Source organism: Aulonocara sp. 'chitande type north' Nkhata Bay, linkage group LG12, assembly GCF_057382095.1.
Source record: "Aulonocara sp. 'chitande type north' Nkhata Bay isolate Kocher_YH1m ecotype deep benthic linkage group LG12, A_spYH_male_GT1.1, whole genome shotgun sequence".
Taxonomy (NCBI): Eukaryota; Metazoa; Chordata; class Actinopteri; order Cichliformes; family Cichlidae; genus Aulonocara; species Aulonocara sp. 'chitande type north' Nkhata Bay.
The window spans coordinates 14,240,200-14,267,461 of NC_141355.1; the positions used below are offsets into that span (position 1 = coordinate 14,240,200).

The 27,262-nt window shown below is 40.2% G+C and overlaps 1 protein-coding gene across 1 annotated transcript; it reads left to right on the forward strand.

Annotated features, from left to right (window-relative positions):
* The first annotated feature begins 7,043 nt into the window (after positions 1-7,043).
* On the forward strand, positions 7,044-17,111 carry angptl2b (angiopoietin-like 2b). The gene is made up of 5 exons (XM_086313675.1): positions 7,044-7,519; positions 11,933-12,837; positions 14,524-14,717; positions 15,690-15,960; positions 16,061-17,111. Exons 2-5 carry the CDS (start codon positions 11,949-11,951, stop codon positions 16,258-16,260), a joined length of 1,554 nt encoding a protein of 517 aa, XP_086169801.1. The 5' UTR covers positions 7,044-7,519; positions 11,933-11,948; the 3' UTR covers positions 16,261-17,111.
* Positions 17,112-27,262: the final 10,151 nt, after the last annotated feature.

Genomic DNA, 27,262 nt, shown 5'->3' on the forward strand with positions numbered 1-27,262 from the left:
CTACACAGCAAGGCCATGAAATAATTACGCAAACTCTTTCCATACCACATCATATTTATGAAAATATGAATATTTATGTTTTAATAGCTTTGTTGGAGTGCCATCTCATTAGAGCGGAGAGATGTGTCAAAAAAGGCTGTTACAGCAGCAGCTTCCAAAGGCGAAATCACAGCTCTAATAGGCTTGTCAATCAAACACTGATAACAAAGAAGCAACAAGCCGCGGGTGACAAGGTCGATGAAGGTCACCACAGACCCATCCGTCATGCCAGGCAGACAGGGAGAAAAGCTGGCCTGTACAAGACTGCGTTTAAACAAAGGTCGCTATGGAGACACATCTGCTACGGACGTACACTAACTGCCAAGATACAAATCAGTGACTTAAATCATCTGATTTGCAAAAAAATACAGATACATGAAAACATTATAACATTTTGTCAAGGATGAAAGTAAATGGGACAACTACCTGAAGTACATTTTATGTTTGACTAATAAACTGCTGACTTCAGAATCCATTAATGAAAGTGCACTAGAAACGTCTTCCTGTGAAGATTTAGTTTAGGGTCATTAATATCTAAGGTTTAAAATTTGAACCAAACAGCAACCCTGAAACTGAACAATCAAGAAGACAATTTAACTATAAGTTTAACAACCTGGTTGATATCCATTAAAAGATACAGGAGCATTTCCCCATGAATACAATGCCCCTAACAGCTTCGTAAGTCTTTTCTGCTTTATTTATAATTCCTAACCTCTCATGCAGAGCAGCCTGGCAGAGCTGGTACGGACCATTTCGTTTTTCAAATTCCTCAAAGAATTTTCTCCATTAAAGTTGAAATATCTGGTTCCTGTAGAAATATAGTCTTTTGTTCAAATCCTCATGGGGGCTCAGAGTCATACTTGTGGTATTTTCCTAAATAAATACCAAATTGTGGTAATTTGTTTAATCAAATTCATTCTGGTTATATATCTGCACTTTCACTACATATTAAAGAATACATGGCCTTAATAGTAATTTGTAACTATTTTAACCAAACAAACAAACATGCTTTTGTCTTCCTGTGTATTTGTACTACGATCAGCTGATTTCAGTTTGCGGAGGAGGAAAATGGCAGAGTGAGCTACGTCTTCTGAGGAGGTGATATATGGACATTACTTTTATTTTTATCCCACAAAAAGACAAGAGCGTGATGTTAAAATGAAACCTGCATCCAGGACATAAACAACCACATTATAGTGCTAACAGAACTTGGACTCTATCCAACTTTTTGCACAGACAGCATGCTAACACAAAGCTAGCCAAGAAGCCAGAGCTATTTTAATGCTGACTGCATGCCGACCACAACCCAGCAGCCAGAGCTGATCGTCAACAGATAATAAAGGAAGTGATGAGCAGTCAGGCTGCAGCCGCCATTTCTGCCTGTTCGTGTTTCTAAAATAATCACTGATGCGATTGCTTTGAAGCCTCTTTGGGCTGATTGCGTGGCTTCATGTTTATATGTTCAAAGCAAAGGAAAGATTGCATGTGTGTACTCTTTAGGATAAAGTCCCTAAAGGAATAAAGCCTCAGATTTATATCACTTTGTTAATAATTACTAATGAATTACTTGACAGTACATTTGAGGTCATTTTATGGAGTGAAGAGAAAGAAATGTAAAGAGTAGTGTAACAAATTACTGTTTCCGGCAAGTAATTAAGTAACATACTGCATTACTTTTAACAAATCTTACGAGTAATGGGTAATGCATTACCCTTTTTTGAGTAATGACCCTAACACTGTCTTCACAATATTATGAATCCTCTGTAACATTATGTGCTTCCCTTATTTGTATTAATTTCTCCTTCCTCTGATAATGTCTCTGAGCCAGCAGTTAGACATCAGACACCCCGTTTTATGTGGGCGTATACAGAGCCTGAAGCAGAAGCTAGGGTTTAACAGAGAAAACTAATTATACACAATTGTACTAACGAGGGTTTTAAGTGTTTTCAGGCAAGCTAAAACTAAGAAAGCCTGACAATCTTGAACTTTCTTTGCATTATACCCCCCAAGAAAGCCTTCAAGTACACAACAGTTTCTTTAAACTATTACTTTCACAGAATGAAATACTCCTTGAAAAAAAAGGTCATTTATTGATTTTAATAATGTAGTCTTTGCCACCTTACCACCTTTTTTTTATATCTAATTCAAAACAATCTGTCGTATTAGTGCCGAGACGGATTTTTACGCACCATGCGTTTACGTTCCCTAGTGCATGCAACAAGGGGACAAGCCCAGGCATGTCTGAGAGCAAGAGCACGTCTGCTTCCTAAAAACGGAACTACTTTAACAACCTCCAATAAAGTACTTCCAAGTAAAGTGCAGGATGCTTTCACAACTTGAGGCAAAAACCCGACATTGAGTACAAACAGGCTATAAAGGTGACGTGTGACCCAAATCTAAATAAATGAGTTAGTCATAGATTTTTTTCCTATATCATGAGAAATATTCTAGGTCACCCAGAGTACATAAATGGTACACAGTAGTAATAATACAGTACACACTCTGTTAGTTCTAATGTTTTAGATATATTAAAATGTAATAACAAATGATCTGGTCATTAGTCGGTGGAAAAATTAAGAAAAAATGTCATAAGTGTGTCATTATGTGTCAATGACCCTCTACTAGACTTTACAGGCCTCAGTTAAATGTTACATTTCATCACAGTACAGTTAGAAAAGGACCAAACAACTTATTTAGAAGAGCTATTGTGAGAAAGCCTCTTCTCTCTAAAATGAACATAGCAGCACAGGCTCAGTTAACAAAGCTGCATCTGCACAAAGGCTTCTGTAGCGATGTTTTCTGAACCGACCAGAGCAAAGTGGAGTTGTTTGGTCACATGTTTGGTCAACGTGTACTTTTATACTTTTGTATTTAATAGTGTCTCACTGACCCACTGATGTTAAACTCTTAAAGTCTGAATTGATTCCACAGCATGTTATGTTGTATGAGTGCAGCGATAAGATTTAATTGCCTTCAGAGTTACTAAAAAGGAGGGGAAAACATGATGTCATGCTTTTCCTCCCAGTTCTCAAGGGAAACCGCTGTTGATGAAACATCAGCTCATGGAAAAAAAAAGGAAAAACATGTCTATTGATGTAATCCTAAAGCTCTGTTTTATTGAAAACTGTAGCACTTGTATTTTGGCCAGTAATATTTCTATCAAAGTAGAGGACTACAGTTCTCTTTCAATAAGCTTTCATAATCAACCACATCAACGTTCAAGTCAGGACAACGCAAATCTTTTAAATACAATATTTGAAACACATGGGGACTAGAATAGTTTGCTTATATGAAAAAGCTGTTTTTAGCTGTTTCTTTCTATTTCCTCTTATGTGTGTGGACATGTGTTCAGAGTTGCTGCAGGAATATGTCAAAGAGAAGAAGACGCTACATTTTTTATCTTAAACAGATCCAAAATGTTCTATACAGCAGTTCATTTCGCTTCAATTCAATGTTATTTATATAGCACATCACAACAGCAGTCACCTCAAGGAGCTTTATATTGTAAAGTAGAGATACTGTAATAATACAGCAGCAATTGGCGACAGTGGGAAGGAAAAACTCTCTTTTAGCAGAAAGAAACCTCCAGCTCAACCAGGCTCTGGGAGGGGCTTTGTCAAAAAGGAAAGCTTTGAGCTTAATTTAAAAGCAGACAGTGTGTCTGTCTCCCAAATGCAGCCTGGGAGTTTGTTCCACTGAAAGCTGAAGGCTGCCTCCTATTTTACTTTTACATTATAGGAACCACAAGTAAGCCTGCTCGCTGTAAGTACAATGCTCTGTTGGGGTTATATGACACTATACGGCCAATAAGATAAGATGGGGCCTAAGTATTCAAGACCATGTATGTGGGGAGCAGGATTTTAAATTAGATTTACAGGGAGCCAATGAGGAGAAATTAATATGGGAGAAAAATGCTCTCACTTTCACTCTTTTCATCAAATGATGACTTTACAGGGAGCTTTTAGGACAACCTGATAAGAATAACAAAAGAAGTAATACATCATCTAGGTTTTGAGCTTTTAAGCATCACTGATGCAAGAAAGCATATTTGTTTGACATGCACATCCTGCTACATCTGTTAACCTATTTACAACATTCACCGAATGTCAGCAAAAAGAACCAGAAAAACTTACCTTTAAATCAAGAAATAGACACTGTTAAACTCGACTCCATTTCTAGTAATAACAGGAACTTTCCTGCTGCAAAACCTGCAAAACCCCAAACGATGTACTGGCAAGCAACCAGGCTCTCAAATTATTAACTCATTCACCAACATAGGAGGCCATCTGTGAAACATTTCCAAACTGAAGATCCTTTCCACACTCTCTCCCATGTGGTAGCAGCTTTAAAATGCATTGATTGGTCACCATTTCAGCATGGGTGCAACATTTTCCCACTGACTTCAGTGTTCCTCCCACCTGCTAGAGATTAGAGATGGAAAGAGACCTAATCACTGCACCAACACGGTGGTTTTGGATGAGATTCAACAATGAGTCAGGCAAAAACGCTGAAAGCACTGTCATTCATGTGCTGACCACATTCAGCTGCAGCTGTCATATAAGACAGGGAAGAAAACAAGGAGGGCATTAGAAAAAATGCCAGTGTAACATGTGATCCATGAGATCTAAGTGGAATCACAGTTTCTTTGATCACAAATCCCTTTAAGGGATTATTTTGTCAAATGAGTGACTACTCCATCAGTCTGCCTTAATCCAGGATGTTGCTGGTCCAGTATCTTTTGCCAGCAACTTTGCTCCACAAACGCAGTTTTACATTCCCACTGTGTCCTCAGGAGGAACATTTAGACTGTTCTATTCACTTTAGGAAGAAACTGAAATCAACATCTGTCAGCCTGTAAACACTGAACCACACGTGATCTGTGCAAAGAAACCGACAGAAGAATGTGAAGCGAATATATCAACAGTACCATGCTGCTTATTGTGGTGATGAGGTTAACCATTACACATATTCAAATATTTGTTGTCTTTTGCTTGATTTCTTTCTCTGTTTCTCATTGTACTTTCAGCACGCAGCCGTTTGCAGTAATTTCTTTTTATTAACTGCAAAAATGCATGAAACATGAGCAAGGTTCAACAGTGCCTGATGTGCATAGCTTTTTTCCTTTCTTGCTAGAAGTTATTTAATAGTGCACTGAAACATTTCCGAAAACTGAGGTATGACTTTTTTATGATTGGCCTATTCCTCGGAGAGAATGAAAACCGTACAACAGCCTTGATTTCAGAGGTGTATTCAATCTGCAGGCTTAAAAGGAACTTATATAACCAAATAACACAATGGAAAATGCTGATTTTAGAATACACAATTACTGGAACAGCTGCATACATAGTTAAGAACAAAAAAAAGGGGAGGGGGGGGGGGGTCATATAACTGTAAGACCTCAGCTATTAACTTGAACACCACTTGTGGCCCCTTTATTTAGCATGAGTGGATTTGGACATGTCCAATAATGGAGATGTCTGCTGCTTCTGCTACTTAACTCTCAAATTAAAGCTATGTTGCAGAAACTTCATGAATTTCTTCCCCATTCTTTCCTTTTTATATGCATCCCAACACTTTTACAGGTTCGTTAACGCGCATAAAAGGTAGTCGCCATCTGCAACATATTTAAGGTTTATGTTCCAGAAGGGAGAATGAGATATCCCATAAAACAAACCCAGCAGCAGAACTGACAACTTTAGACAACACAGAGTCAGAAAAACACAATGATGTTTGCACATATACTATTTAATTATTCAAAGCATGACAAAATGAATACTTAGAGTAGTGATACCATCTTTTTATTCACTAAGGTATAAAAAAGGCTCGAAGCCAGTTAAAAGAAGATGATTGACAATGAAGCCCATCTGCAAGTTTAGAGATGCAGCAATTTGTGAGTCATAAATCACTATAAGTCAGTTTTGGCTTTGCTGACTGCTGCTGACCTGTCATTAGATAGGATGTGATCACCTCACTGTCACATTATCTAATGCTAAAAAACTGAATATTGGCCAGATTAACAGTTAGCAAGTCTTTGTAATACAAGCTGGTTTGAAACAATTTAAACAGCTGACTACAGTTTTAAGAAGAAGAAGAAATTAGATTAAGAGCAGCAAGAGAGGGATAAATTCCTCTGTTGTTATGGCATTGTATGTGTTTCTATGATACGTCCTTGCTTTGAATAGAAAATTATGAAATGGCAAAAATCTTAGTAGAGACAGGAATCCCACATTACCGGCAGGGCAAAATGCAAAACAGGAAGACAACACAAGAACAACAGACAACCAGCCACATGAGACCAATTGAGGAATTTGTAGATTGCTGGCAGCGCTCTCCACACGCACATCATCGTGTTTTTCATGTCGTCTTGTTCAGCCCCGTATGATTGATACACTCCTGAAGTTAATTCATTTTTACTATCTCTGAGCAGCATCACAATGCAGGAATCCAGCCTGCTTCAAACACGTCATGTCCACGATGTGAAGCAGACCTGGCTTTAGTCAAACACCTGGATCTGCTTCCCATCCGTCAGGCTGTTTCTCAGGACGGGCGCTCATTCACGCACAGTTAGGATGTGATCAGTCTGACGTCCCTGCTGTCCAACACCAGGAGAACCGTGCAATCCAAGCCAGAAATAGTGGTGGTGGTAGTGGTGGTGGTGAACCAGTAGCCAGGGGGCAGGGGTTGGAAATCTGAGTAGAGTGTGTGTGAGTGTGTAGCTTGTGTTGTGCGTGATTGTGAATCTCTTCTGTGCCATGGGGGGAGGGGTAGAAGACAGAAGGCTTTTGCTTTAAAAAAAGAATGTGTTCATTTAAGTGTGTGTGTGTGTGGAGGGTGGGGGTGCGGGGCTCTGACTACTGAAACTACTACAAGATTTTTCATCATTTAAAAGCACAGAGGAGAGAGAGAGAGAGAGAGAGAGAGAGAGAGAGAGAGAGAGAGAGAGAGCGGGTGGGTGAGAGAGAGAGAGGTGCAGTGGAGAGAGACAGCCTCTTAGAGCTGTGAGACAGAAGTGATGGATTCAGCCCACAGGAAAGTGACAGTCCTCTCCTAACGGGCTGCGGGCAGCACACAACCTGCCTCAGACTCTCACTGTTGATCAGGAAACTACCTCTGCCACCTGGCTGACGTTACCAGCTGTCCCTTTTTTCTCTTCACAACTTTTTTTTTTTTGTTAAAGTGGATCTGGGAGCAATCTCCTTAATGTTTGAAGATTAGTTTCAACTTGACGTTCTGTTTGGCTACTGACAGTTTCTTTTTTTAACAATTACAACAATAGGCTTTGAAACGCCACCTTTTCACCGGTGGAGTGGACTAAGGTGAGAAAAGGCTGAGTAACTATAGACAGCCAGAGCGCAGAGAGGACTACGCGGGGGTGCAGGTTTCACCCTTGGGATGACGTTCAACCATAAGAAACTTCAGACAAGTCTGGCAGGAGGGCAAAGGAACTGAAGGAGCCTCACCAGTATAGTGCAATTATCTCGTAAGCATGATGTAACCTTGTCATGAATCTGCAGTTACCTTATGATCTGGTTTATTTCAACAGGGTGTTGCATTCATTCAAAAATGACTTTACTCGTTTTTAGTATCTTGAGGTAGCGAGTTGTGAGTAGACTCGGTCTCAATAACTAGTTCTAGTAGTGTGGTTAAGCTCACTTTGCAACAGCAGGCTGAAGTCAGACTTCTGTACTTGGTTTAATGATTTCTGCCTAATCCTGAATTCAGCAGTCATCATGCAGCATCCGTCATCTGACTCACTGCTTGTAGCCAAAAGGTAATTATGCTTTATGGTGACTAACTGGACTGATGCTGACTATGACAGATTTGGCCAAGGGGAGGTTAATTCAGCACAGGGGGATGCTGGTGAGTGAGCCTCTATAGTGAAGTGCCTCTTTATTACTCATTAGGAAAAAAAAAACTCTGTGTTTTCAAAACACAGAGCTCTTAAAGTTTAAAATGAAGGGACATGCCCTGTACGTGTTATATGTATGAAGAGCTCTTTATGATGGTGCCGGACACAAGACTTCTTTTTATTATCTATAAATAACTGCTCATTTATAAAGAGGGGGGAGAAAAAAAGGGACAACTTTACTATGTTAAGCACACTGCAGCTTCAGGATGTTCCCCTGGACTCAAGAGGACAGGGAAGCAGGCGGTTGAATCTAGTCTTTGTTTCTGTTGCCAGGGTGGTGTTTGGATAAGGGGGCTTTGAGGTAGAATGCTGGAACTTATCGAAACAATTCCCAAGACCCCCTGCCTCCCCGTCTGAAATCACAAGAGAGAAAAAAAAAAGAGCATTGAGTGGAACAAAACCTACATTCAAAAAAAACAACTTTATCTCCGCTTTTCAATAGACAGTGGAAATTACAAAAATAACCCCAGTTACCAAGCTGGTAACTGGGGTTAATCATGCCTCAAATGACATGTTACACGCTCATAAGGATTACATGCTTGAGGAAAGAATGAGGTTCGCCTCAAGGTAAAGCAATAGTGCAGATTACCATGAGCAGATTGAATTTGACTCTGATCCAACACTTATTGGGTGTCATGCAGGAGACTGCCAGTTCTCAGCAGCGGTGGCGCTAATTTGAACATGCAGCACAAAGCCACGCGGCAAAGTGTCCGCTTCTTTTTTGGCAACTGGCAAATGAGATGCTGTGTAGCCGTGTTGTGATCTCCTGTTGAGGGTGATGATGGTGTGATTGTGATGCATTCACACAGAAAGTAGGACAATGAATGAAGTGGGTCAGCAGCTATGGAGCATCTTACAGGTAGATGACGAGGGGCGGGGGGTGGGGGCGTAGTAGTGGTCCTCCATCTACAGGGTCCGGCGCTCTCGGTTCCGCCACTGCCACTGACTCTCGGTGTGAGTATGGCGGCTCGCTCTAATGAGGTGATGAAGAATGTTTGGAATGCCATGCTCAGTCTGAAATGAGAGGGGCTGGGGTGAGAGGCACGGACCAGCCGGAGCAAGGCAGCCCACCTTCTAATTAATATGTGCTGAGCATGACCATGGCGCTGGTCAGAGACACAGTGACCTCGCCCCCTTCACCCACCCATCACACTTAATTTAACACGGAGCAAAATCCAGAAAGAGGAGTCGTGTAAACACAGACTTACCACCTGAAAACAGTGAAACCAAAACATGTTGGTGTGAAGCAGACTCGAAAAAATTACCTAAGAGGAGCTGCCAATCATACTGCAACAAGAAGGCTCACTCATTTCATTCGATCATATGCCTTCAGGCCTAGAGCAGAGTATGTATGGATATGGCACTTTTAAGGACCACTCAATAATTGCAGCGTTTGGTGGTCAGTAGCAGTTTGTTTAGGTGGACTGATCTTAGGACTATAAAGTCCACGGGGTTTTAACAGGAAATAAGGAGGTAAAGGCTTTTCCGCTGATCCCCCTGGCAGACTATGGATAAGGTAATAACATGCTGCCTCTGCTGGGGCAGATGAGACTGGCTATTGTCCCCAGGATACTGAACGCCAGCAAGTGTTGTTATTAGAAACACATTAACAGGGGGAAAAACATTCATAGACATGCACAGACTGCATCACACTTGCGAACACACGTTTCACAGCAAGCTGCAAACATTTTCCCCTCAGCTTTGAAGTGTAGAGAAGCCTAGAGCAGGAGATTCCAGGCTAACTACGTCCAAAATGGGAGTCCTCCACAGCAGGGGCAAATCACACGGCATTTCTCTGAGACAGAGCTCATGTTCCGGGGGGGAGAAACCGCAGGAGCCGTGGACAAATACAGTCATCAGCACATTGCAGGACAGGCCCTGAGCTGCTCTATTATCATGCCGCGGGCTTACTTGTAAGCTATTATTAGTCACTTCTTCAGGGTTTGATCTGTAAGACTTTAAGACTATATTTGTCAGACTTGATTAGAAGAATCTCTTTGCATAGTGTGAAAAATATTTTGACACTACAATTTCGGCGTCAATCAGTAATAGCAGAGATGCCCTCACTGAGCCGGGCTTTGTCAGATGGATTAGCTTTTCTGAAAGACAGAAGAGTTTCGTGCTTTATCTAAAGAAGAAACTGTGCACTTATTTTTTTTATTTTTATTTTTTTGCATAGGTGACGAGTGCTTTAAAGTATTCTATTACCAAAGTACCTCTGAGACCTTGTGCTCTTTTGTACTGTAATTTAAAAAGAAAATGTTCTGGCTGAGTAAACGATGACATCAAAAACACAGGTTACATAAGACTAGCATGAACTGTGCAGAAGATCATTTCTATTACTTTTTTTTCCCCCCGGAAGAAAGTGTTTACACATTTGATTCTAGACAGATAAAGCCAGAAGAGTCAAATGTGCCAAGGGTCATGATCTTGGACAGTGCTGCATTTCTCTTCTCCAAGTCTCCAATCTAATGTGCTGGCTACACGCCCGGATTAACAAGACAAAAACATTTCTGCTCTCTTCCCAATTTTGTGCTCACCGTTATATGGTAGATGGTCTTTTACACAAAGATAAGCAATAACAAATGGAAGTCCTGAAGGCAGGCAATCGTTACACAGCCAATTTAGGTTTCTCTGTAATGCTTTATGATTAGGCCGGCCCACTTTGACTCCAAGGAGGTGTTAAACAGGACCCCTCTGTAATCCAATATGCAGCAGCTTTCAATTATGCTGCCCAAGGAGTTACAGGCCTTGTTATCCTTATGCAGGAGTTACATTTACCTCAACAACCAGTAGCACATTCCTCCAGATCTTCAAAAACTCTGAAAACTTATTTTACTAATAATATAAATGAATTCTAGGGGAATAGCTCATATTTTAATTCTCCTGAACCCTTGAGGAAATGCTTAATTACACACAGGAAATATGATTTTAAAGAGATTTTAAACTGAACTTTATCTCAGATTCAATCAAGCAAAGATGAGGATAATATTAGCTGCCTTTATTCATTCATATTCATGCTGAATGCTAGGGTAAGCTTTCAGTCTCGCGGTCAAAGCAGAAACAGACGCGTTTAAAGTCTGCAAATTAAGATGAATTTCCTTCATGACTTATGATTAATCGTCTGAATGCAACCAATTTCCCAGTTTTGGTAGGAGCTATATATACACAGAACTGATGCAACATGCTCAATACTTTAAACAGAGCTTTGAATAGCATCATCTGGTGGTGTCTCAAATTTTCCATGAGTTAAGATGTCCAGGCCTGCAGAGTGGAACAGATGCATGTTGGAGTGCGTAAGGGACAAGTGGTGGCAGTCGCTCAAGCGGAGCCGACGCCAGAACGACAAATTAAGCTAAGCGCATGCTCCTACCAGCGACTTAATAAACCAAAGTGATCAGCACATCACTGTTCGGGGCAATGAGGTGTATTAGTAACTATCAAACCACGTGTGCATGTATTGCTTTTGAAGCTCGGACTTCAATTTTAAAAAAACAGGCTCAGCACATTTCGTAAATTACACTTAAAGCCAGAGGCAAAGCAACAGTGTCTGCTCACACCAGCAGTGATATGAACAGCAAAGACACTGAGACACTCAGATTTATGGATTACGCATGAATATAATGCATCTGTGACACTCAGCAGGGCAAGTGAGCCATTTTCTTTCAGTTGACTGTATCTTTGCCAACTTCTGCCCAGCCTACACTGACATGTGTATGCATGCTGCTTCTGTACCTGTTTGTTTCTTGTGGTTAATGAAGACAAAACCAGTGTATCTTGATGAGCAAGCTTTTTCTGGTAATAGACCTATGTTAACATCAAGATTCTCTTGATATTGCAACAAAATAAGGTTTTGGTTTATTCCTATTTGTGCTTTTAAATGTAGAAGTAACAGATTGAGCATAGCTGTGTCTTCTGCTTAACAGTTGATAGTTTCCCCCTAAACATCTCCATGTTTTCCATTTTCTTACTTGCATTCTTTAGAGTTGGACACTAACTCATGGAGCCCCCTTCAGTGGTCCTGCTAGGGCTCCTTCTAGTTTATGGACTAGCCTGTGGAGTCCAGCAGACGTTGGGGAGTCGCTCAGACGGCAGCCGTGGCAGGGGCAGTACCCAAGAATTTGAGAGCAGCGAGGAGGGTCTGGAAAGAGATTTTATCTATGCAGGAAGGAGCAAACGTGCTCCAGCTGACCAGCAGCAGGACAAATGTTCCTACACTTTCATTGTACCTCAACAAAAAGTGACTGGAGCCATCTGTGTCAACTCCAAGGAGCCAGAGGCCATGCTGGAGAACCGGGTCAACAAACAAGAGTTAGAGCTGCTTAATGTGGAACTACAGAAGCAGAAGAGGCAGATCGAGACCCTGCAGCAGTTGGTCGAGGTGGATGGGGGCATCGTCAACGAGGTCAAGCTTCTGAGGAAAGAGAGTCGAAACATGAACTCCAGGGTCACTCAGCTGTACATGCAGCTGCTCCATGAGATCATCAGGAAGAGAGACAATGCGCTAGAACTGGCACAGATGGAGAACAAGATCCTCAACCAAACCTCTGAGATGCAACAGCTCACCAGTCGGTACAAAGATCTCGAGCACAAATACCAGCACTTGGCTTCTTTAGCCACCAACCAGTCGGCTCTCATTGCCGTGTTGGAGGAGCAGTGCCGGAGTCGACCTCCTCCTCGCCATGTTCCCGTGCCCCAGCCCCAGCCGCGGCCTCAGCCTCCACCACAACCCTCACCCCCTATTAACAAGCCCTACCAGCCGCCTGTAATCCCACGCATCAACAACCCAATCAGCAATGAAATCCAGAGTGACCAAAAGTCTCTTCCACCAGTTCTTCCAACAATGCCCACTGGTACGCACAGTCCATCTACCACAGACAAGCCCTCTGGTGAGTCTAACAGTCCAACAGAAAACATTTGTATTTGATGCATTGGTACCAAAACAAACCAGCTGCCATGACAAACAGCATTCGCAAAACAAAGACCGTGTTTGTGAGTGAACCTCTTAATCATTAACACCCATTCTTCGTAGTCACAACAAATTTAAATTTATCCCACACATTCCTAGAGGAGAGAGCTGGCCGTGAGAACAGAAACGCTGTTGTCTTCTGCCTTTTCAGATGCATATCATCAAATTGCCACGATTTAACCCGCATAAAAACACAAGCATGGCTAACTGTGTGCGCCTAAATGGATACCTGGCCCTAAGCCCATTGTCTTTTTGAACATGTGCGTGCAGATTTAAGAATTGATGCGAAGGGCATTTGATGGGATCAGTTGCAGTGAATAGTACACCGCCACTCCTTTTTATTAAAAGACTTTCGTTTTGGTGGAAAAACAGCGGACTATTCCCAGCATTTCCAGTGGGAGCATTTTCCGTTGACATTTCGTGCCACTGCATGCCACTTTTCACCAGGCTGCATGTGAACAGTAGCCTTTGTATGAATTTTTGAAAGGAGGCAAGTAATTTCCTGCCCACGGTCATGCAACTAACACCCCAAAAAGTTATTCAAAACTGTAACAGAAAGCTACACACCACGAAGAAGTAAAGAGAGGAAGACAGGGATTTGAAAGGCAAACAGAAAACATGAGGATGAAGTCTAACAAAAAAGGGAGGGTGTAACTACAAACAGAAAGAGATACCCTGAGTCAATGATGTCATTTGTTCCAGCTGAACCAGGCAAGACTCGGTCATATGTTCCACCGAAGAAGCAGACTTTATCAGGCAGAACAGAGCAAGGGCAGGGCAGGGCAACTTTCTGGCTTGTATCGGCCCAACACAGACATTCCTGAGAGTAAATGGGTGGCTAAGAGTGGACTATGAAACAGATATCATCCACAGTGATTTCTTGAAACCAGAAACATGTGTATAACAACACGTTCTTTGCTTCTTTCTTTCATATGCTTGCTTTTTTTCCTCGTGTAAAACACTGATGGACCTCATCCTCAAACTCCAATGCTCCGTGCGGCCCATAATTGTCTTTCTTTTTGCATTTAAAAACTGTAACACGGGCCAGTTAGCAAACCACTCAAGCATGCAATCTTGAGAACTTAAATACATTTTAACATTTTTGCAGATGAGTGTTTTTACCATATTTGCTATGCTTGGAAGAAATACAGGCACATGTTCAAATTAGGGTAGATACAGCTGCTGAAAAATAATGCAGTTTTGATGCTGCTCAGGCTGTTCTGTGCAGTTTCTTTCCCCTCTGCAATAACATTAACATCTTGGTAATATAAACACACACGGAACTCTAACGTGTTATACATGACTGAAACGTTTTTGCTATTGTTTCATCATTCAGTAGTCAGGATTCCCTTTGCCCTCATGCCAGTGTTTCTTTTGGCTGCGCAATCAGCAGCCATTTCCCTTGTGATAGTAGAAGCCAAAGTCAATTCTACTGTTAAAATGAGCGCCTGTGCAGAAAACTGGGATTCCCTGTGGTAAAGTACAGTAACTCTTTGTGTCACTCTGAGTTTTTCTCTTTTTCTGACTCTCAACCTTTGAGCAAAGACTTGCAACTGAGTGTGTTTTACATGCTGTGTACACATTATGCTTTAATCTTTCTGTCTAGGCCCGTTTAGAGACTGTCTGCAGGCTCTAGAAGACGGACACGCAACCAGTGGCATGTACCTGGTGAAGCCAGAGAATGCCAACCGACTTATGCAAGTGTGGTGTGACCAGAGGCACGACCCAGGCGGCTGGACTGTGATTCAGAGGAGGGTGGACGGCTCTGTCAACTTTTTCAGGAACTGGGAGACGTACAAGGTGCGGCAACTTCACACCAGATCAAGGACTTCATGGTCTGGAGGGAAGCTGGTTACTTATGTAGGGTGTTTTGACACTAACCAGATGTCAGTGACCAATGAATAGGTGACTGTTAAGCTTTCCACGTGTCTAATATAGTCTGATTGCCCCTGCATACGTCATAGCCTAATACCTCAATAATTTCAGCAATGAGGTATTTGTCTCAGTGGTCTTCTGAGACAAATTCACACATACAAAACTATTGGATTGCATTTGGAAGTCATGTTAGTGTGTTGTATTATCATTACTGACATTCTGGAAAAATACTTTTTGAATATTACACCAGAACTACCAGATAAATGGCTATGGAGGGCTGTGGAGAACATTACCACTTACCCAGGGGAACTAATTTCCTCTATCTCTTGAATGGGAAACCTCTTACAGTGGAAGATGGAGTTCATAGGTAAACATTTATAGGCTGTGACTCCTGATTAAATCTTAGCTCAGAGGAACAAAAGAAACTTTTTTGCAAAAAGACCTCTAAACCACACAAGATCTCAAATTGCCTTTGTGCACTCATCAAAAGAAGTGTTTCCACAATTTGAAACACCACAAACCAACTTATAATATGACCAGAGCCAGAAAATAGTGGCGCGCCAGGATCAAGTATGTTGGCTTTCACACTAAATGCACTGTATCCTGCTGCATTCTCAATAACAACATAACAGTGGAAATCTGGAAAACCGACTGAAGCTATAAATTCGACTCAAAGGGTCCATTTATGATAATGTTCCTTGACGATAAACAACCACAAAAAAAAAGAAAAAAAGAAAAGAGAGATAAAATTCACAATTATAACCAGAGCAGGAGCAACGACCCTGAATCATCCCCCGGCCGTCCAATCTAACCATTCAAAGCTTTTCAAACAACATTCAGAAGGGATTTACTAAATGTACTGATAATGGTTTTTTTTCTTAACACTGCACTTCACAGCAAGGTTTTGGCAATATTGACGGCGAGTACTGGCTGGGTCTAGAGAACATCTACTGGCTGACTAACCAGGGAAACTACAAACTGCTGGTCACACTGGAGGACTGGTCTGGCAGAAAGGTGTTTGCGGAGTATGCCAGCTTCAGGGTGGAGTCTGAAGCTGATTTCTACAAGCTGAGGGTAGGCCGCTACCATGGAAATGCTGGAGACTCGCTGACCTGGCACAACGGCAAACAGTTCACAACACTGGACAGAGACCACGATGTGTATACAGGTAAAAATCTGGGTGACGTTCCGGCAGATTAGCTCCAATAATTTCTCCATGTTTATGAGCATAGCTTGACTGTTTCTCATTTATTTTCCACGTTTTTAAGGAAATTGTGCCCATTACCAGAAGGGAGGCTGGTGGTACAACTCTTGTGCCCATTCTAATCTGAATGGAGTTTGGTACAGAGGAGGACACTACCGCAGCCGCTACCAAGATGGAGTCTACTGGGCAGAGTTCAGAGGAGGAGCTTACTCATTAAAGAAAGTAGTCATGATGATCCGTCCAAACCCCAACACCTTCCACTGAGCATCCGAGGAACATATACTATACTGTATGCCTCCCTAAACAAACTATTTACAGGCCATTATTATTCTTTTTTTTTTTCTTTTTTTTTGGGGGGGGGGGGGACCTAGAACCAGGTCAAGGTAAATTGAGATAAAAGTGCAATATCAAACATTAGGGCAATACTCATCTCCATGACAACTTTACACATTTGCTCCCTGCTTTTTCTGAGGTGTGTACATTCTCAGTGTAAAATATGAGACAAATGAAGGCGTGCTCATTGCTCAGAAGTTATTATAGAGACAGGAACCTTAGGTGACCCTTTAGGATGTGAGGGAGTAGCTTTAAGTTAGGGACCCTACAATATATAGAGTTGACACAGGAAATGTATCCAGTGATTTTTTTAAAAAATTTCATTCATTTTTCAAAAGTGCAATTTGTAGAACCAGTTAGATTTATTAACTTGTAATAGAGCCTTGATTTTTTTTTTGGCCAGTTTTTTTTTCTTTTCCAATTTGAAAAACTGCACAGTTCATGTACCCGGCGACATCTCCTCTTTTCCTCTTCTCTCTCTGTCTCTGTCTTGTTTTTTTTTTTTAAACCTTAAACTGTTAGCGAGTACAAAAACCTGATTGACAGTATTTTATGGAACTTTTTTTAAGATCAACGTTTTTTTTATATTCATTTTGAAATCTTGAATAGCTTGAGCAGGTATCATAAAATTTGCTTGTATAAATCAAGCACTGTATTTACTGTATAAATCTCGTGGTTTGTTGATGTCAGCAGATCCAACAAATTGCGTTTGTACATAAGAAATTTGTAAAATAATGTATTAAAAATTGTCATGACACTTGTAATTGCAATAAAATATGTACAGCTTGTGCACGTTTTTGTTATTTGTGCCTCGTGGGTCAGTAACGTCAGCGAGTAGGCACTCAGTAGTCATAATGTACAGTCAACTAGACAAGGTTTTTTCCTTTTTAATGCAACTTTCTATGATTAAGACACTTCTAAAAGCTTAACCATCTCATAGTGTATAATCATCAGATGTTTCTTATTATACTGAAGCATTAAGAATGTGGCTTATAAGATATAACCTAATAATCTGAGCAATATTCATTAGAATAACTGTGTAAAATACTTTGTGTTTTTACTGCGGATAAATGTTCATCTACGTAAAAGGTTTCTAATCAAATTACCCCAATAACTGACTTATAAGTGGAGTATTGCTCTTTTAAACTTCTTCTGAGTCCTGTGCTCACCGTGCCAGTATTTTATGTTCATCATAATTGCTACCTTGCAGCATACAGTGCTTTTCACAAATTTGCTTTTATGATGTCTTTTACTGCAATAACCACATTCTGTTCTGCTTTAATTTGCTCCAAAACAACTCAGCAGCTTACATAACATCATTAAAAAGCTTAAAAACAAGATGCTTCAAACACTGTCGAGAAATAATTTGCATAGGACAAAGAGTTAGCGTACCAAATATGACTAATGCAATGTGACAGGCTCGTAAAATTAATGCATCCAGCAGCCCCTTTACTCTGACAGCAGAAACCACCTTTAGCTCGCTATGTGTCAATGAGATTTCTGGAAAACAAATCAAAAACGACTCAACACTGACATGAACCAAACTCCATTAATGTCATATTTGAGATCAAATTGTAGCTGAAAAGGGTCTGGACAGAACGGAGAGCATTTCAAATCAATTTAAACTAAATTCCTCTGACTGACAGCTTCAAAGATCATCGAAGATTGTCTATTGAGACCGATTATTACGGAGTAAATCTTTGCCACTTGCGGTTTAAATTGCCTCACTTCAAAATTTACCATCTTAGCATTTTTGGGCTGCCAAAGTAAAGATATATGAATATGTGACAGCAGCCAAGACACTTGTTCAACATTAAACTGACAAACGCTGGCTGCTATATCTGGCTTATGAGTCAAAAGTTAAAAAGCTTTCTCCTTCATAACAAAGAGGCTGTGGATGGGACAAAGGAAGGCATTCATCCCAGTGACTGAAACGCTTATAAGCTATGTACTTAGTAAAGACGGATGGGACAGTAAATTTTACTCTGTACCAAGTCCAGTCTTCCCAGTTAGATTAACACCATTTTTTAGAGCAATTACATCTTATAACCAGTTTAAATCTGCTTTGTCAATTAACCTAATCGTGGTAAAACACAGGATGGTGTTTCATCGTCTCCATAAACACAGACGACAGACTCTCTGGATGCCGGGTATGTCTGAGGACTCACCACTATGGAAAACCTTCAGTAAGGGTGGCCCCAACTCCTCAACCAACATGGAAAACCTTGAGCTGACATAGCGCTCGCTCAGCACAAAAAGAACCACATTTCCTGAACCTTCAAACCTGAACCTTCAAACTTGGCGTCCATTGTTGTTTCACATCTGTAAAAGTCAGTGTCCTTGTGTTTTCAATTGAAAAACTTTTTTGTTTCCTGTCCCCCCACCATCACCACCACTAGCCGTTTCACGTCAATGTTGGAGTTAATGTAGTCATAACCATAAAAACCACCGAACAAATTTCTCTCTGGAGGAAATCAACCATGCACATTTCATGCTTTTACTCAGAGCAAAACAGACACGTCCACCAAGGGGACTGTCCAAGTCACATAAGTTGTAATTAACTGTTAATTATTTAGAGCTCAACTAAATATGATGAACAAATTGAGGTGAATTATAGGCTTAAAGAAATTATTCTATTAGAACTCCTGTGTAACAAACGTTCTGAGCATAAAACATCCTTGAACGGAAGATGTCAACACTTATTTTCAGGATGTTAAATGTTTTGACATCCAGAATTATGAAAGGACTGTGAAGGGGAGGTGACTTTTCAACTGTATCCTTTTTCCATTTTCCAGTGGCTGTGAGCCAGTGTCAGGGTAACGCTTTTTTTAAGAAGATGAAGAAGCCAGTATAACTGCAAAATAAGATTGAATAATAAAATCAAGAATGCTGATAGCCTTTTCAATAAATTAAAATAATAAATTATATATTTAATTGAAAATGCTCCATATACAATTTATGACGGCATACACAGTATTTTGTTTAAAGTGAGAGCTCTGGTGTGTTTTCTGGAAAATATGCGCTCATTTTGATTTTTTAATGCCAGCAGTAGGTTTCAAAACAGTTTGGGCAGGAGTAAACTCCCCTCCGTGTTGCATCATGCCTTCTGTTAACAACACAGTAACAATTGAAAGCATTTGGTAACTCAGGACACAGACAGCTCTGGTTTTGAAATCAAAGGGCTAAATAATTTTTTGCTCAACAGGATTTAGGTTGATCAACAAGTTCGGGGCCTCCATATTTCTGATTCACTTTGTGCCAATTGGTGTGAATGGATCTAAAATGATGTTTGGCACCTGGATTCTTTTACTATTAAAGCTCTACTAGTGTTACATCAGTACAGAATGTGATATGGTATCGTCTTGCTTTAGTAAATAGGGATGCTTTGATTCCATACGTGGACTGGAGATAAATCCAATCCTGACTCTTAAAGCTAGACTGAGTATTGGTGAAAATAGGCCAAAGTATCAGGTTGATCTTTTGAATTCAGTTCTATATTATTCAGGGTTTGCAGCACAGTGAACAACTTAGATTATACAGAGAAAGCCAACAGCTAAAGAGTCTGTTATGGATGCTACGCCAACAGCTTTTCTTTGCATGCTTGCAAAAGTTTTCAGTTATTTTCATTTAAATGCAAACTCAGATGAGTTGACCAGTCTGCTTCTCTCTGTACCTCTGACATCTCACAGAAGGAAAAGGTCAAAACTAGTGCAATTTTTCAAAGTGGTCTTTAGCAGTAGTTCTCCGGGCTTTCTGAAGGTTATTCAATGATTTTTTTCAAATTTTTAGTTCAGTCCCTGAACCTGATCACTTTCAGAGGAATATTTTTTTGTTTGCTCAGCCACTTAACGCTGACCTATGAATTATTTAAGCAAAAAAGAAAAAAAGAAACTTATTTTAAGGGATTAACCAGTGTTGAGTCTACACATAAAAGACAACTTCGCAAAGAACTAATTTTAACATGCAGCTTTAGGCACTTTGTCACAATCTGTTGCACAAACACATCATTTGTTACCATTTCATTAGTTGAATCTATGTAAAAATGCCAAAGATAGCACATTCTGACAGGTATAAGTAGAATAGCATTTTTACAGCAACAACGTGATTTCCATAGAGTTCTAGATCAGAAACTTGGCATATCTTGGCATGGTGTGCAGTGTGTCTTTAAAACATCTGAGGAAACTGGAAAAGTGGAGAATAAAAGAAGAAATGGTGGGTCTAAAACACTATCTAGAGCAGATAAAAAGTATCTGAAAGTCATGTCCTTAAGAAACAGGAAAAAAAACCTGAAGATCCAGATGCATCTGGACCTTCAGTTGATCCATCCACAGGTCACTGACCTCATTAAAAATAGTCTCAGAGGAAATGTCGCTGTCAAGAAGCCATTCTTAAGGAAGGGAAAAGCTGAAGTATGCCAAATTACACAAGAACTAGGCTGCAGCCATCAGTAAAATATAATGGAGGTTTGGAGCTGCATTTCAGTCAGTGGCTATTGGGATTTTGTTGAAATTTATGAAACTGTACACACAGGAAGGTACAGTCAGATTTTGAACCACGATGTAATACCATGGTCCACACACACTGCCAGTGCAGTAAAATATTACCTGTATAGAAAAACACACAGCGTAACAGTATCAGTCGTGGATTGGCCTCCCCAGAGCCCGGACATCAACATTACTGCACCAGTGTGGGATCATCTTGACAAAGGACGGAACTAAAAACACCCAACATGCAAACAAGACCTTTGAATGCCCTTCAAGAATTCAAGAACTATTCCTGAAGACTACTTAAAGAAATGACAAGAACGCTTGCCTAAGAGAGTTCAGGCTGCTGCACCTATGTTTAAGCTGATCCAGATGTTACACATTAAAGAACCTCTCCCTGTTCTTTCCTCAGAATGATGAATAAAATTGATAAATTTAGCAATCATATCAGATCCCTTCCCGAAAACCCAATTTAAAAAAAATAAATCTCAGCAGCAGCATTTGTTGCTCTAAAACCTGTATATCATCGGTCAGTATTAATGGGGCCTTCACAGATGTGCACTGAAGCATTTTTGCTGAACTCTATGCTGATGCTCTCTCTCCTCTTAAACCCAGAGGACACAATTTCCATGATTTCCAAAGAGAAGTTCAAATTTTGATTGCATAGACCACAGGAAAGTTTTCCGCTTTGCCTCAGTCCATTTCATGTGAGCTTTGGCCCAGAGAAGGCTGGGTCTTTTTTTCTTTGCATGGCAGCATTTTAATATCCATCAGTGAAGCGCAGTACAACTGTATTCACTCATAGTAAGAAGTGTTCCTATGTGAGCCTTTGTGGTGATTTCCACTACAGGACCATGCCTGGTTTTATTGCAGGGCTGTCCAATGGCTGGAAGATCATGGCTTTTCAATGGTGTTGTAGTTTTGCCCCTTGAAGACATTTCTACTATTACTCTCTTGTTATTCTACAATTCCTGGACCAAAAAAAAAAAAAAATTCTTTGGATGCTATTGTGATACTCAGTCAACTCACTGACCTGTTGTTTCCCATCCCAAGTTTCCCACTGAGTTTATTGTTTGTTTATACTGCTTCCATGATAAAAATGCAATTTCATCATTTGATAGATAGTATTTGTACTTTTATAACCTTGAATATAGGCTTTTAATGTTTCCCAGATCATTGCATCTTTCTGGTGTGTGTGTGTGTGTGTGTAAAGAAAGCATAATTGCAACACATTTTAAACTAACGGTAAGAAAGTGGAATCAATTAATCCTTTTTTTTGGGGTCTGCCATCTTTTGTTTAATGTTACTGACTGTCAGGTATCCTGAGGTATGAATGCTATGCTATCGTTTCAGAGTCTGTCTCTGAAATCAGTGCTGACATCTGTTTAATGGAGCATTCCTCTGAAGTGACCCGACTGTGACTCGACTCGAGTCCGTCACTGTCACCATCTCTCTGTCAAAGAGCAAAAGCCAACTCTGTGCGCCACCCAGTACCAAAAGGAAAAGGAGTAAAGATTTTTCCGAGTCGTTTATTTGACCCCTTCCTAATTGCTGAAGTAAAATGATTGTGATGCATATGGGAGTTATTAAAGAAGCTTAAAAATAAAAACACATAATAACGCAGCAAGGCTTTCCTTTGGAAGAATAGCCACGTCATTGTTTATCATACGTATTCAGTCTAACTATGGTGGATTTAATAGCATGCCCCCCCCTCCCACCATTTTTCCCATTGTCCCCATTTTCCAAAGGCTCAGCGTTTGAACTTTGGAGATGTGCAGATTTACTTTTAGCTTTAGAGCACATGTCGTGACTATTGTTTCATATTCTTCCACAATGTCTACAAGTTCTGTGCAGGGCCTTCAGAGGAAATTTCTTAAGGGTCAATAAGAAGAATTTTCCTTAGCACAATGGAAATTGTTACGCAACACAATGCGGAGACCCCCCCCCCCCCTCCTCCCCTCCCCAAAATACTGCAGGCATGGCATCTTTATTGATGGAAAACCAAAAAATCTCTATCAGTGTAATTTATTGCATCTTTGAAGATATTGATGCTTCAGTTTCGTGCACGGTAAATTTTTTTCCCATGTGGAACCTGTGACCTCTAGAAGCCAAACTCTGTTCTCCCTGCATTTTTATTCCACTGCTCCCTCAATCAATAATAGCTCACAGATGCCGGACACAAAGACCCACATACGAACTTCTTTATTATCTGGCATTAGTTTGATAAACTCATTTACAAGAAATTTGGAGAGCAATTAATTTTTAGCTGAATCCAAAATCCTAAATGTTTGTGTATTGGTATATAAAAGCAAAACATGTGCCACCGCATGTCTGTTGGAAACTATTAAAATTTAATTTAATATTGTAAAAAGCTGATGGATTATTGCTGCCAAATACTTAACCAAACCCTCAAAAAAACAAAACAAAGTGCTTATTTCTTTGGTTTACTACTACTTTTCTTTGGTTTGTCTACTCTATAAGAAAGCTAATCAGCCAATCACATGGCAGCAACTCAGTGAATTTTGGCACGTAGACATGGTCAAGGTGACGTGCTGAAGTTCAAAATGAGCATCAGAGTCGGAAAGAAAGAAGATTCAAATGGCTTTGAATGTGGAATGGCTGTTGTTGCCAGATGAACTGGTCTGAGCATTTCAGAAACTGCTGATTTACTGGGATTTTCTGCACAACTATCTCAAGGGTTTACAGGGAATAGTCTGAAAAAGAAAAAGATATCCAGTTCCCTGGCATTTTTGTGGGCAAAAAATGCCTTGTTGATGCCAGAGGTCAGAGGAGAATGTAGAAAGTAGAGATGGCGCGATACCACTTTTTTATGTCCGATACCGATATCATAAATTTGGATATCTGCCGATACCGATATGAATCCGATATAGTGTTTTTTAATCAACAAAACTGTTTTTTAAATATCTTGCTGCATTTTGTATAAGTTCATACTCAAGTTTAAAACAACAACTACACTAAAGCTATTCTGTTATACCTGTATGCAAAAAAAAATATTTCATAGTTCAGCAATACTGATCAATCTAATAAACGTAAACCTACACCATCCTCCCTATTCTGGTATTTTAAAGAGTACTTAGCATAAATATTAAGCAACCTAACTAATAGGGTTCCAACTCCCAGCAACAACAAAAATAAATAAATAAAAAATAGGGAACCACCCCTCACGCTCCACCTCATGATGCTTAATCGACGTAATCAACCTTAATTTGATGCAGTGTGAAAAAAAATACACAGAAATCAATTATTTTTCAAGAAATATTAAATAGATTCAACATCTTTCTTCAACAAAATTGCAGACTGCACAGATGGTACCTTCCCAAAGGAAAAAGTACTATAGCTTACTAGGGTATATTAGACTTAACAGTTACTATATACAATAATGGACTTCTATACATTTTACATCAGATTAAAACTTTGGGTGTAAGATTCAGATAAATATTAAATAATTAAAAGCTCGACATTTTAAATGAGAATAAGAAAGAAAAGTATGTCTTTGTGCCCCCTTTTCCCCGTTAATGCCCTATCGGCCCCCCTGGCTAAACTTTGCTAGATCCGCCCCTGCACAGTTACCAGCCGTCAGCCACGTAGAAAAAGATCCTGGTGTAGAAAGTAATAATAAATAAATTCTAACAACAGCTGATCAAGCTTAAACGTGCTGCTGTTGTTCAGCCGCTGGTTTCCTCTGTCTGGTGCAAAGTGGGCCAAAAGCAAACAAGAGACACGGACTCGCGACAGAAAAGCCGATCAGCTGATCATTAAGCAGTTTCATGATTGAAGTAGCAGCAGGAGAGGCAGTCGCTTGTTAAGCTTAACGCAGGAATGCTTTACAAACATTCAGAGATGGACTTACACACTTGCTTTACTTCTCCCAGGATAACTTTGTCGGAGATGAAATGCCGGGTTGCTAGCGAAGCTCCAAATGCTATCCAGACCACCGACAGGTCCCGCATGCCACAGCCGCTCTATCACGTGATGCATAGTGCTCCGACGTGCTAACGTTCTGAGGTGAGTTACGGCGTGTTGCAAGTTTTGTGAGGTGCTTTCGTGATATTTAATGGATCGGATTACATTTTTTATTTTTCTCCGATATCCGATCCAGTAATTTAGGTCAGTATCGGACCGATACCGATACGTAATATCGGATCGGTCCATCTCTAGTAGAAAGCCAACAGTAACTAAAGAGCATCTCTGAGCACACAACAGGTCAAACCTTGAAGCTTCCACTCCTGTCAGCTAGAGCAGGGCGATATGGCCAAAAATATTTATCGCGATATATATTTGAAAATTTGCGATAACGATATAACTGACGATATAATTGATGCGAGACAAAATACAACTCCACAACATTACTAGCACAAAAAGACAACCTTCCATTTATTTTCACTTAAACAAGAAGCTTTTATGTACATTAAAGCTTTAGAAAAATGTAACAGTGCAAATGCAAATTCCTTGCTGAAAGTTTAACCAAAAGGCATTTCCAGTAGAAATGGGCTGACATATCCTGAGCATAACCATGTATAATATCCACTGAAGTTAAAAAGAGGTGCTTTGCAACATTAAACTGCAGTGTGCAGTACGTATTTTTCGGACCATAAGGTGCACGGGATTATAAGGCACATTAAGCGAAACAAAGCAGTCAGATAAATCAAACTTTATTAAACTCATTCTTCTTGCTTCCTCCACGTCTGTACCATTGATTCATTAATGTTGAATTCTCTGGCTGCTGCTCTATTCCCATGTTGTTGCAGTATATTAATGACTAACCTTGTATTGTGGATGGATTATCTCAGTTGTTCTCCTGACTGAAGTTTGGTCCGTTTACAGCATCCTGCCATGCGATTGCATTTGTCTCTAACTATCAGGAACCTTAACGTTAACTTTTATAAGTGGAAAAGTGTTAGTGTTCGTCCTCCAGCTTCACTGTTTATGTTATGCTAACGTAGCTGTGTCGCTAGCGATCACGTAGCACATCATTATATACCAGCTAGCCCAACTTCAGTAACCCTACAAACGTCACTGCTGTTTAGTTTCCTGTCTTCATTTATGTTGGAAGTGATAGCAGAGCTGTACGTTTGAATTTTTTCAGAAATCTCTCAGTCAGAACATGCAATATCATGCTTAGGTAACTAGCGAAACTAGCGAGCTAACTTCCGCTAGCTTCCTGCTAACTTCTAACTCCGTTAAATGTAATAAATTTTGTTTTCATGGATGCCTGGAAGTTAAACTTCATAGTTACACCTGGTAAAGCAGCAATGCTGATCGTTTTATTAAAGATGAAAGAATTTAGACAGTTTTTAACTCTCAGTGATGCTGCAGTGTTCGTTTGACCTGAATCATATGGAGTTTAGGACCCAGATTACTCCCAGACAGTGTTGCCAACTACTCAGTAAGGAAAATCCTAAAAGTCGCTAGAAGTCGCTACATGACGTCATCGCCTAATTTGCATAATCGGTCATGCTAATCTAATTGTAACCTATGTTGTTGGAGAGAGAAATAACATTGTGGAAGAGACATAAAGTGAGTAAAAAACGTCCTAAATTCATTTAGAGTTTATTTAGAACTACAAATTAAATTTCTTTTAGCAATTATTGTTTTTTTTAATGTCACAATTCCAACCCTGCTCCTTTACCCGGGCTTCGACCAGCAAAAGTGACCCGAAATAAGCACTCTGGTGGAGTTACTTTGTGTGTGTGTTTATAAGTAGTTTTAAACCTTGTGATCCACAAAACAGCATAAGAGTAAAAGAGTAAAAGAAGAACTGACTGCGTTACAGCACCCGCTGCTTGTTGAGAGTAAAAGCGATACACGCTTTCACGTCTTTTTTTAGCGACTTTTTTTTAGAAAAAAAGTCGCTAAGGGGTCTGAAAACTCGCTAAATATAGCGACAAAGTCGCTAAGTTGGCAACACTGCTCCCAGATTTAAGAGCATCTTAGTCCGACAAATAACGACGGCCGCTTGCATGTTCTGCAAAAAAATGTGCTTTGTCCTGTATCTGACGGACAAACACCAAACCAGTTCCACATCACTGAAGTTGCACCATTTTTACAAACCAATTCTGGTTCATCTGTTTCACTCAATAATCGGCCATGTGCGTAAGAAAACAAAGGCATGCGCGTTTTACTCATATTCTATCGCGATATTTCATTTTCCTATCGTTGCCTAACATTATACCGGTATTACCGTGAACGGTATAATATGGCCCAGCCCTACTGTCAGCTAACAGGAAGCTCAGCAGAGCTGCATGATCTGATGGGTCTTGATTTCTGATACGACATTTGGATTGCAGGGTCAGAATTAGAGATAAACAACATGAAAACATGGATGCATCCTGCCTTGTATTAACAGTTTATGTTGATATTAGTGGTGTAATAGCGTGGGGATGCATTTTGCTCCTATTACTACCAGTTTAGGATGATATGTGTAACTA